Here is a 12,771-nt window from a genome sequence, read left to right as displayed (position 1 = left end):
GATGTTCACTGTTAGCCACTCCTATATATACTGGACTCTAGCTAGGAGTCATTGCCAGAGCTAGCTTCATGCTGCATGGTTCTAGGAGCATGGTGGAGAGTTGTTGTTTGAGAAGGCGTTTGGTGGATATAGCTAAAATTGTTGTGTAGTTTTGGGTGTGTGTTAATCCTCTCCTCCTACTTTGGTTTTTCCCCATCCTCTTCTCTCTGGTGTTTTCCTCTGTTGTTTGTGTGCATATATTTGTATGATTGGTATTTTCCTTTTATCTCTGTTTGTACTACCTTGTTAGTCTGGTTGGTGTATTGTGATACACTACTACTCCCCTCTTCCCTGTGTGGGTGAAGGGAAGAGACCAAGGGCGGATTCAGGAGATCAGACAAGGTACGTGACCCCTGAGTCTTCACCTTCAGAAGTAATCCGGGGAACAGGGCCAGTTAGGGCGCCCCTAGTATTATGGACAGGGATGGAGCCCCTGGTACCGGAATACCCGACAACAGAGTTGTGACATGGACAGAGTAGAACACTGACTCAAGCTGATGGTGTTGCTGTCAGAGGTTACCCTGCTGTGACTGAGATGAGTGATATTTATATTCCATTATGCCCTATGCTTCCTCCCCACTGAAATGCTTGTCAGACGCAAAAGAGGCCAAGTGTGACCTGCTTCTGGTACTACTACATGCAGGACGGTCAGTGCTCTAGCACTGTTAGTGGTCCTGCTAGCAGCTCTTATATTTTTTGCCATGGTATGTTTTTTTTTTTTCTCCCTTGATGCTACTTCCGTTGCCATTGGCACTTTTTTTTTTAAATACATTTTGGACAGAAGTATAATGTTTATGTTTACAATTTTTTTAACACATATGGAATCAACCGGAAATGCTAGCATTCACATGACAACTAAAAAGGTTAATTCAACACCAGCACCAGCCTGCCCATACTATGGCTGTGGTATGTATAGGTCTCTAGTTAGACAATTCAATTAGCTATTCCAAAACAAACTTGCTCAGTTTAATGCCTTGAGGAAGTAGCAACACTGCATAAAAGTGCTGCAACAATCCACAATGTATGAAAATAAAGAGAACACAGAGTCCATGCTACTAAATAAAAATATGTGATTTTAAATATTTGTTTAATAAAATTTATATCAGGCAATTTCTAGAAGATAGTGACGAAAAACCCAGTGTTAAGGCAAGGGTTACTGCCAATCCGCAAGGAACAATTGGGAAAGTAGGGACAAATTGAGCCCCACTCAAAAAGCAGCTCCTACTATCCTCAAGGGTAGATTATGTACAGTACAGACCAAAAGTTTGGACACACCTTCTCATTTAAAGATTTTTCTGTATTTTCATGACTATGAAAATTGTACATTCACACTGAAGGCATCAAAACTATGAATTAGCACATGTGGAATTATATACTTAGCAAAAAAGTGTGAAACAACTGAAAATATGTCTTATATTCTAGGTTCTTCAAAGTAGCCACCTTTTGCTTTGATGACTGCTTTGCACTCTCTTTGCATTCTCCTGATGAGCTTCAAGTGGTAGTCACCGGAAATGGTCTTCCAACAATCTTGAAGGAGTTCCCAGAGATGCTTAGCACTTGTTGGCCCTTTTGCCTTCACTCTGCGGTCCAGCTCACCCCAAACCATCTCGATTGGGTTCAGGTCTGGTGACTGTGGAGGCCAGGTCATCTGGCGTAGCACCCCATAGCTCTTCTTCTTGGTCAAATAGCCCTTACACAGCCTGGAGGTGTGTTTGGGGTCAATGTCCTGTAGAAAAATAAATGATGGTCCAACTAAACGTAAACCGGATGGAATAGCACGGCATGGCAAGATGCTGTGGTAGCCATGCTGGTTCAGTATGCCTTCAATTTTGAATAAATCCCCAACAGTGTCACCAGCAAAGCACGCCCACACCATCACGCCTCCTCCTCCATGCTTCACGGTGGGAACCAGGCATGTAGAGTCCTTAACGTTCACCTTTTCTGCGTCGCACAAAAACATGGTGGTTGGAGCCAAAGATCTCAAATTTGAACTCATCAGGCCAAAGCACAGATTTCCACTGGTCTAATGTCCATTCCTTGTGTTCTTTAGCCCAAACAAGTCTCTTCTACTTGTTGCCTGTCCTTAGCAGTGGTTTCCTAGCAGCTATTTTACCATGAAGGCCTGCTGCACAAAGTCTCCTCTTAACAGTTGTTGAAGAGATGTGTCTGCTGCTAGAACTCTGTGTGGCATTGACAAGATCTCTAATCTGAGCTGCTGTTAACCTGCGATTTCTGAGGCTGGTGACTCGGATAAACTTATCCTCAGAAGCAGAGGTGATTCTTAGTCTTCCTTTCCTGGGGAGGTCCTCATGTGAGCCAGTTTCTTTGTAGCGCTTGATGGTTTTTGCAACTGGACTTGGGGACACTTTCAAAGTTTGCCCAATTTTTCGGACTGACTGACCTTCACTTCTTAAAGTAATGATGGCTACTCGTTTTTCTTTACTTAGCTGCTTTTTTCTTGCCATAATACAAATTCTAACAGTCTATTCAGTAGGACTATCAGCTGTGTATCCACCTGACTTCTGTACAACACAACTGATGATCCCAACCCCATTTATAAGGCAAGAAATCTCACTTATTAAACCTGACAGGGCACACCTGTGAAGTGAAAACCATTTCCGGTGACTACCTCTTGAAGCTCATCAAGAGAATGCCAAGAGTGTGCAAAGCAGTCATCAAAGCAAAAGGTGGCTACTTTGAAGAACCTAGAATATAAGACATATTTTCAGTTGTTTCACACTTTTTTGTTAAGTATATAATTCCACATGTGTTAATTCATAGTTTTGATGCCTTCAGTGTGAATGTACAATTTTCAAAGTCATGAAAATACAGAAAAATCTTAAAATGAGAAGGTGTGTCCAAACTTTTGGTCTGTACTGTAAGTGAAATTCATAGACATCAAGTACAATTTCTTAGTGAGCAATATACCTAGTTATCAACTGGTCATCGCAACAGAGCCTAATACTAAAGAGTGTTGCATATATGCTATATTAACCCCTTACTTACCGGGGACGTATTAGTACGCATATCTGCGTACCGCCGGTTCAGTGAGGGCTCCGGCGCTCAGCCCTCACTGAACCGAGCACATGTCAGCTGATTCTTACAGCTGACATGTGCCCGCAACAGCCGCGGGTGGAATCGCGATCCACCCGCGGCTGTTAACCAGTTAAATGCTGCTGTCAATCTCCGACAGCAGCATTTAACGCGCGCTTCCGGGTAGCGCGTCATAAGCCCCGCCCACCGGCGACCCCGTCACGTGATCGCGGGTCGCCGATGGGCGTGCATGACAACCCAGGGTCTGCAGCAGACGCCTGTGGTTGTCATGATCTTGTCGCTATGAGCGCCACCTAGTGGTCGGCGCTCATAGCACAGGACCATTTCTGCTGCATGCAGGGGACCTGCTCGTCCCCTGTATGTAGCAGAGGCGATCGGATAGTTGCTGCTTCTAGTCTCCTATGGAGACTATAGAAGCATGCAAAAAGTAAAAAAAAAAAGTTTTTAAAAATATAAAAAAAAATATAAAAGTTTAAATCACCCCCCTTTCGCCCCATTCAAAATAAAATATATAAAAAAAAAACCCACATACACATATTTGGTATCGCCACGTTCAGAATCGCCCGATCTATCAATATAAAAAAAGAATTATTCCGATCGGTAAACGGCGTAGCGAGAAAAAAATTCTAAACGCCAGAATTACGTTTTTTGGTCGCCGCAAAATTGCAATAAAATGCAATAACGGGCGATAAAAACATCGGATCTACCCCAAATGTTATCAATAAAAACGTCAGCCTGGCACGCAAAAAATAAGCCATCAACCAGCCCCAGATCACGAAAAATGGAGACGCTACGGGTCTTAGAAAATGGCGCTATTTTTTTATTTTTTTTTTTACCAAATTTTGGAATTTTTTTTCACCACTTAAATATAAAAGAACCTATACATGTTTGGTGTCTATGAACTTGTAATGACCTGTAGAATAAGAAGGGCAGGTCAGTTTTAGCATTCAGTGAACATGGTAAAAAAAATAAATAAAAAACAACTGTGGTATTGCACTTTTTTTGCAATTTTACCGCACTTGGAATTTTTTTCCCGTACAGGATATGATAAAACTAGTAATGGCGTTGAAAAGTACAACTCGTCCCGCAAAAAATAAGCCCTCACATGGCCATATTGACCAAAAAATAAAAACGCTATGGCTCTGGGAACAAGGGGAGCAAAAACGAAAATGCAAAAACGAAAAATGCTCCGGGGCTTAAGGGGTTAAGGGAGATATGATCAAAAGATAAAAATAATCAATAATGTGTACTAAGTAGTAAAATTGATCTGTCTCCAAAACACCTAGCTACAAAAGATGCAGACGGAGTGTGGCGTACGCAGCTTTACAAGTCATTTGAATAAGTTTCATTGGTGCTGCATGGCACCACATAAGCATAAAGCAATCGAGTAGAGATATATCAAAGTGTAAATATGTAAAGTAATAATTACCTATTGTTATAGTGTTGGCAGTGCAACAGCCCTGGCGAGACTAGACAGATCAATTTTACTATTTAGTACATACTATTGATTATTGTTATTTTTTGATGATATCTCCCTTAATAAAGCATATATGCAATGTTCTTTAGTATTAGGCTTGGTTGTGATGACCAGTCCATAACTGGGTATATTGCTCACTAAGAAATTATACTTGATGTCTATGAATTTCACATACATAATCTACCCTTGAGCATACTAGGAGCTGCTTTTTGAATGAGTGGGGCTTAATTTGTCTCTACTTTTCCAATTGTTCCTTGTGGATTGGCAGTAACCCTTGTCTTAACAATGGGTTTTTCTTCACTTTTTCTTCTACAAATTGCTGATATGTGTTTTTAAATATTTGTTTAATAAAATTTATATTTTTTACAAAGTAGCATGGACTCGATGTTCTCTGTATTTTCATATTTGCTTGAGTTGCTACATTTTTGTGGACATAATTGACAATAATACTATTATATATATGCTATGATGTTGATGTTGTACTGGAACGTTTTCAATCCACAGTATAGTTGTGTACATTTGCCAAAGTGTAATATAACAAGTCTGTAAAAAAATAAAATGTATTTACTGTGCTTTTTTTTTTCTAAAAATTATCCCCCGCGACATAAAAAAACAAACAAGAATGCTATGTTGGTTTGTGGGTACACGCATGAAAAGGAACTTGTGGCAACGGACAGCAGGATGGTTGTATCATGTTCACTTGTTAAAGCTTATAAAACGGATAAAGTGGCCCACCAATTTCAGAAAGGCCTGACTTCACTTATGCGTTAAAACATTGACTTGCAATTGCAAACTTTGATTATCCAAACCGCTTTACATTTGTCCAGAATTATGTGCTAAGCATAAAATAATACATCATCAGATTGAGGCTTGGCCAATCGGTCAGTGAGACACCTGTCTGGCATGACCCTATGGCATAGGTGCTATTTCAGTGCCTATAGCATCATATACAGATGTTGAGCACATTAGAATCATCATTCCCTTTCTAAGTAAATGGTTGGCAAAGTAGGATTTATAATAATGTGTGTAATTTGGGGTTTTCTGAGAAAGTGTGATCCTTAAAAAATTTTAAACTGTGTTGGGTCCACCTTTCTTTCAACTCATGCAAACTATACTGCTAGTGCAATTCAGTGATTTGTGGTATTTGTTATGAATGTCTTTTTGTATTTGCAGAGCTACAAACGCCATATGGATGGCATGTATGGTCCATCATCAAAGCGGCATGAAGGAGATCTATATAATATGCAATACAGCAGTCAACAACAGGAGGTGTATAATCAGTATAGCAACACTTACTCTGGCCCTGACAGAAGACCCATGCAAGGCCAGTATCCTTATCCCTATAACAGAGAGCGAATGCCAGGCCCAGGACAAATGCAACAACATAGCGTGGCACCACAGATAATGGGTGGTCCCCTGCAGACATGTTCAAATGATGGCCCACAACAGAATATGTGGCCAGCCCGTAATGATATCGCTTATCCATACCCAGGAAGACAAGGCCCTGGAGGCACTCAACAGCCGGGAACGTATCCAGCAATGAACCGTTCTGATGACATAATGGGTCCTGAACAAAGAATGAATCCTGAAAGTCAGTGGCCACCTCATGGAAATCAGCGTCAGCCCTCTTATATGTCCCAATCTGGATCCATGCAACCAATTACAAGAGCACCACCGTCTTCTTACCAAACTCCACCTTCTATTCAAAACCACATTTCAAGAGCCCCCAGTCCTGCTTCATTTCAGCGCTCACTAGAAAATCGTATGTCACCGAGCAAGTCTCCTTTTATGCCATCTATAAAAATGCAGAAAGCCATGACCACAGTCCCTCCATCACAAAGCTCTGGGCTTTCTTCTCAGCATTCTATGAGACGGGAAATAACCTTCCCTCCAGGTTCAGTGGAAGCAACTCAGCTAATCTTCAAGTCAAGGAGAAAAATTACCTCAAAAGATATAAGTAAGTTAAACTAGTGAATAGGAGTAATATGACCAATGAAAAATAGTTTTTTCACATAACAATCATAGTCTAAAGGTTCAATAAATTATATAGTAATGTAAGAGATGAAACTCAGACTAATAATAATGTGAATTTTATTCACATAATCAGGTTTTTTAACTCTTTAACGACCCCCAATATGCATTAAAATGGTGGTTGTTAAGGGGCTTTATTTTGGATTGCCGTTTTAAAATGGTGATCAGGAATAAGTGAATAGTGCCCCGCCACGGCCTCAAATCCAGCAGGTGACAACTGTACATGACAGCTGACACCCGGCAGCATCAGCCCTTGCCATATTTGGAACCGATCAGAGCCAATTAACTCCTTAAATACTGCGGTCAATTGCAACAGCGGTATCTTAAGTGGTTAAAAGACCATCTTTGACAGCATTGACCCCCACCCATGCGCCGATCATTGCCATGGTACCCTGACGTCATCTGATGACCCAAGGGTATGGCGGCCTATAAGAACCTGCTATAAGCCGGGTCTCACAGACTCTGTCAGTGAGACACTGACAGTTCTCCAGCTCTGCAGTACACGAGTGCAGTGCATGAGGCCAGAGATCAAAGTGAAAATATACATGTCCAATAATTGGAATGACCGCATCCTGAAGATCTATAAATCTGGCATTTTATTTATTCTGTAAGGTGAAAAAAAAAAAAAACATTAAAAACACGCCAAAAATGTCGCTTTTTCATCATACTGACACAAAATTTTTTTTAATAAAAATCGATCAAAAAGACATGTAAAAAAATTGTATAAATGAAAATGCCAAACTTAACCAAAAAAAAAAACTACCCAAAATATGGCTCATTGGGCAAAAAAATAAGTTACAGTTCTCAGAATATGACAAAGCAAAAACAAAGTTTTGTAATATATTGTTTTTAATATGTAAAAGTAGCAAAGAATAAAAAAAAACCTATCCATATTTGGTATCATTATAATCGTAGTGACGTGAAGAATAATGATAGCAAAATAACCCCACAATAATTGAATTGCTGGTTTTTGTTCATTCTGCGTCTAAAAAATCTGAATAAAAAGTGATCAAAAAATGTTGTGCCCCAAAATGGTACCAAAAAAATTTCCAACTTGTTGCACAAAAGATAAGCCCTCATACAGTTCTGTTTGCCAAAAAATAAAAAAAGTTACTATTCTCAGAATATGGTGGAAAACAACATCTTTTATTTAATATAAAAAAGCATTTTTACGGTGTGATATTTGCAAAACCGCTAAATCTAGTATCGCTGTAATTGCCCCGACCCGAAGAATAGTCGTCTTATCACTTATACCACACAAAAATAAAAATAAGAACTATTTTTGTACTGCTCTCTATTTGTTCATTGTGCCTCCAAAAAATCGTAACAAGGCTCAGCTCGCATTTGTGCTCTCAGCTGAGTGCTTACGTCTAGATTTCCGTGTAGTTCCCAAAAAAATGCGATTCAAATGAAACCCCCAATGGAACCACTGGGAAGGAATAAATTGACATAAAGAACATAAGTGGAGAACCCTATTGGATAATCGCTCTCTATCAGGCCATAAAACGTAACTTTTAATTAGTATAATTAAAATTAAAACGGGGTGAAAATAAAAATATGTCCCTAGTTTGCCTATATTAAGGTAAGTATGCAAGCAACTGCTTAGATTATCAGATGATGGTACCCCAGGGTTTCATCCCTATTTGGCAGGGTAGGGCATTTACATTAAAGCACACGTTCCCCCAACATGTTTCACCACAGATGTGGCGTCATCAGGGGATGGTACAACAGCGTGAATCGTCATCTGATAATCTAAGTTGTTTTTTGTACACTTACCTAGATGAATTCCTTCATGGGTCTAGTTTCCAAAATGGGGTCACTTGTGCTGGTTTCTGCTATTTTAGTACCTCAGGGGCTCTGCTAATAAGACATGGTGTGTGCAATCTATTCCAGCCAAATTTACATTTGAAATACCAAATGTCGCTTCTTCCCTTCTGAGCTCTGCCGTGTGTCCAAACAGAACATTTTGACTACATGTGGGGTATCGCAAAGCTCAGGAGAAAGTGGGTACCATAGTGTTCAGTTCACTCTGTCATGTTACCTCTTGCAAAAGTGAAAAATTTGGGGCTAAAACAACATTTTCATGAAAAAAAATTAAAGCTTTTATTATGATGACCTAATGTTATCAAATTCTGTGTAGTACCTGTGGCTTCAAAATGCTCACTTTACCCCTGGATAAAATCCTCGAGGGGTGTAGTTTACAAAATGGGGTCACTTGTGGGGGGATTTCTGCTGTTTGGGTGTCTTAGGGGTCATGCAAATGCGACATGGTGCCCACAATCTATTTCAGCCTAATTTGTGTTTCAAAATTCAAATGGTGCTCCTCCCCTTACAGGCTCTACCCTTTATCCAAACAGAGGCTTCTGACCATATTTGGGGTATCCGTGCGCTTATAAGAAACTGAGTGACAAATTGTGGGGTCGATTTTCTTGAGCTATTCCTTATAAAAGTAATAAAATTGGGGCTAAAGCAACATCCCTAATTTTAAATTATTTGAGGGGTGCGGTTTTAAATTGTACTACTTTTAGGGAGTTTCCAATATATAGACCCCTTACCATACATTTAAATCTGAATAGATCCCTAAAGAAACAGGATTTGTAAATTTCTTGAAAAAAATGAGGTCTAAGGGGTAACTTTTCTCCTTGTGGAGAGTGACATACCTGCTCTGGCATGTAAGGTAAGGGGGCTTATTCGCCGTGCAATGCTCCACTGGGAAATTTAATATGTAAATTGCCTCTTCAGAAAAAAGGGGACTTGAACTCTATTGCACGGCTCGTTAAAGGGTTGATTGTGACTTGTAGGATTGCTTCTTCCAATAGGTGGCGCTATAGAGTTCAAGTCCTCTTTTTCTCTGAAGAGGCAATTTGCACATAGAAAGAAAAGAGAAATTGCTACTAAACTTTTAACCCTTCTAACATCCTAACAAAATAAAATGGCATTTGAAAAATGAAGATGTAAACTAGACATGGAAGATGTTATTTAGTAATTATTTTGTACAGCATGACTAACTGGTTTAAGGATATAAAGATTGAAATTTTGAAAATTGTGAATTTTTCAAAATTTTTGCCAAAATTCCGATATTTTTATAAATAAATGCAAAATATATCAATATAAATTTACCATTAACATAAATACAATGTGTTTTGAAAAAAACAGTCTCAGAATTACTGGGATACGTTGAAGTGTTCCTGAGTTATTACCACATGAAGTGACTCGTCGGATTTCAAAAATTTGGGCTCATTAAGGACAAAATTGGCTTGGTCACTAAGGGTTTAAAGCACAATGTAACAACAATTAGGACAAAAGGTTGCAAATTAGCTTGTATGAAGGAATCATTCAAATGCAGCCCAATAAGGTTTAAACAATCCAAGCTGTATCCATTTAATTTCTTCATTTATTGTTTATCAGTTTGTCTCATTAAGACTACAGTGGTTGGTCACATGTCCCTTTTAGAAGAGAGTGATGTTTTAATATTTCTTTAATCTTTCTTCATATCCTCTCATTAGAGAACCACCTATTTGAACAAGCATCTGTGGCTCAGGTCCAACGTCCAGCACCCATGGCAAATATTTGACTTAGCCAGGCATCTCCTGTGCAGTCAGCAGTGCTTTTCAAGTGCAGCTCAAGTACGCCAGTATATAAACTGCTCTTGCGGAGTGGCTCTCTGTTCAGTTTTAGGGCTCCTTCTCACACAGTGATTTTTCTCATACACCAAAAATGATCCAAGTTTCGTCAGCGTTTTTGATCAGTGTGTCATCATTTTGGCCTCTGGCTTGGTTTCAAAGGAATTCAGTGATGACAGGCAGCAGACTCCTGACTGTCATAGCAATCCATCGGTACCCTGTGATCGTGTAACAGGGGCACCAAATCGGCTCAAAGAATGACCTGCCCCCATGCTGGGGTGCTGTAAATACCGCTGTCGTTGACAGCGACATTTAATTAACACTCGCGGTTGGAGCGAGGCTGTTAAAGGCAGGTTTTTGCTTTGTGTCGCAGCCATTATCTGCCTGGTATTGGGTGGGATTGCTCGGTGAGCCTGCTCCATATACCCACTACCGACTTGCACCACATATAGGTGCATCTCACTAAATTAGAATATCAAAAAGTTAATTTATTTCAGTTCTTCAATACAAATAGTGAAACTCATATATTATATAGAGTCGTTACAAACAGAGTGATCTATTTCATGTGTTTATTTCTGTTAATATTGATGATTAGAAAAGATAAACCGCTGCACTGCCGGACACTGGTGCTCGAGTAAGGGCCAAACCCATATGATCATAGAAAATAGCCTCGGCACTCACAAAGTTTTCAATATGCAAGGATTTTAATGCAGTCCACAAAAAACATAAACATTTCGGTCATACACAGACCTTCATCAGTAAACTGTTGGACATAGACAAAAAAAAAAATTAAAAAATTAAACATAACATAGTCAAAACATAAGAGGTAAGGTTTCTCAGCAAAAATGGTGTCACATATGTGATAAAGTATATACCTAGAGAATGCAGAGATATAGAAGCATAGGGCAACAGTCGATATAGAATAAGCACCACCCACCAGACTGCTTGTCAAATGGTAGAAATAGGAAGGACCCAGTGTCCCTAGTTGTATGGATCTATATTAAGAAAGACATGGGGCTAAGTATATATATGTAAAATTTGCATATTACATGGCAGAAGATCGATAACATGGCTATCATACCTTAAACCAGATGGGAGTGTATAAGAAAATAAAGTTCGCAGCAGAACGCGGTATCCACCGCTGGTTACAGGTGCTGTGTCGGTGGTGGTGAAGTGGGTCCTATCTAAAGGGAAAGAGTGGGACTATCAGCTGTGGTCGGCTAATCGCGGCAAGTTAAGATGCACCTGTGCGCGCTCGCCGGAAGTACACCTGTGATCTCACCGGAAGTGACGTATCGCTATGCAGAAGGGAGGATTCCATGCGTTCCACACACTAGGAAGAGTGCGTTCCACAGACCAGGAACTGAGTGTGCGCACTGGGAGGCATATATTCCAGGGAAGAAGTATGCTTGAGCAGAAATTCTGAATGGGAGAGACAGCTTTGCATGGGAATGTAGTGAGACCCAGAGGTGAGAGAGGAGGGGAATACCAAAAGATTGAATATCTGAAATAAAAGGAGGGAAAATAGATTAAAATGACCACAGGTATAGGAGCAAACTGAACTCCGTTACAATGATGATATTGACATGTCGCATCAAATATTGAAAAAAAACAGCGGCTGCATGCTATAACAGTCCCGAGGCCTGAGGAATAGTATGACATCATACAACATACTTGAAACCTTATAAAAATGAATGTAAATCATACTCTCTATTAAGTCCCTTCGGTGATGGGGACTGTAATTTGTGGATCCAGTAGGCCTCTCTTCTTTTTAGGATACGGACCCGGTCACCCCCCCAGCGTGGTGGCAGTACCTGTTCAAGAACCTGGTATTTAAGTTGGGAAATATTGTGGCCAGAAGTGATAAAATGATGGGGGGTGGGTAGCAGTAAATTCTTGCAGCGGATGGTAGATTTATGTTTGGAAATTCTGTCTTTAACGGGCTAGGTGGTTTCTCCCACATAGATCAAGCCGCATATAGCACATACTAGGGAGTCTCTAATATTGGGTGCTCTCTCGAAGCAAGGCATGAAAGATTGTTGAAAAGCAGTGTTTGTAGAATATTCCAATATTTGCGTATAGTCTTATGTAAAATGTAGGCATAGGGATGAAACGTATGGACGAATGGAAATGTGTTTTTTGTTATCTGGATGAACAGTCCTAGGATTGCCTGTCTGTTGTTGTAATGCGGAGGGGGGGTATCCCTGTTCCCTTAATTTTGAATACATCTCTTGTAGTCTCGTTTCACGAATAGATTCATTGGTCACAATTCTTCTTACCCTGTGAAATTGTGATTTGGGTATAGCTTTTTTCAATATTGGAATATTCTACAAACAGGGTACCCTACCATCACTGCTTTTCATCAACCTTTCATGCCTTGCTTCAAGAGAGCACCCAATATTAGAGACTCCCTAGTACGTGCTGATATCGGCACGATATACCAGGGACCTAAGCAAAGATTCCTTCACAATCCCAGAATGGGAACTTTCCCGTGACTTCAATGTCAACAGTGCAATAACGTTTTAAAGGGCAGTGTTATCCACCACC

General features: G+C 40.0%; 1 protein-coding gene across 11 annotated transcripts in view; it reads left to right on the top strand.

The window, feature by feature from the left end:
• Positions 1 to 12,771, top strand: part of ARID1B (AT-rich interaction domain 1B) — a 712,135-nt gene that overhangs the window by 667,255 nt on the left and 32,109 nt on the right. For all 11 annotated transcript variants that reach the window (XM_073672421.1, XM_073672423.1, XM_073672420.1 and 8 more), the window contains one exon: positions 5,744 to 6,527. In XM_073672421.1, the coding sequence (XP_073528522.1) occupies positions 5,744 to 6,527 (784 nt within the window). The remainder of the gene's footprint in view (positions 1 to 5,743; positions 6,528 to 12,771) is intronic.

The sequence above is a fragment of the Phyllobates terribilis genome, unplaced genomic scaffold, assembly GCF_046119375.1.
Source record: "Phyllobates terribilis strain yellow unplaced genomic scaffold, ASM4611937v1 Scaffold_3__8_contigs__length_932513732, whole genome shotgun sequence".
Lineage (NCBI taxonomy): Eukaryota > Metazoa > Chordata > Amphibia > Anura > Dendrobatidae > Phyllobates > Phyllobates terribilis.
The sequence above is the reverse complement of the archived record's forward strand: the minus strand, read 5'-3'. Positions and strand labels throughout refer to the sequence as shown.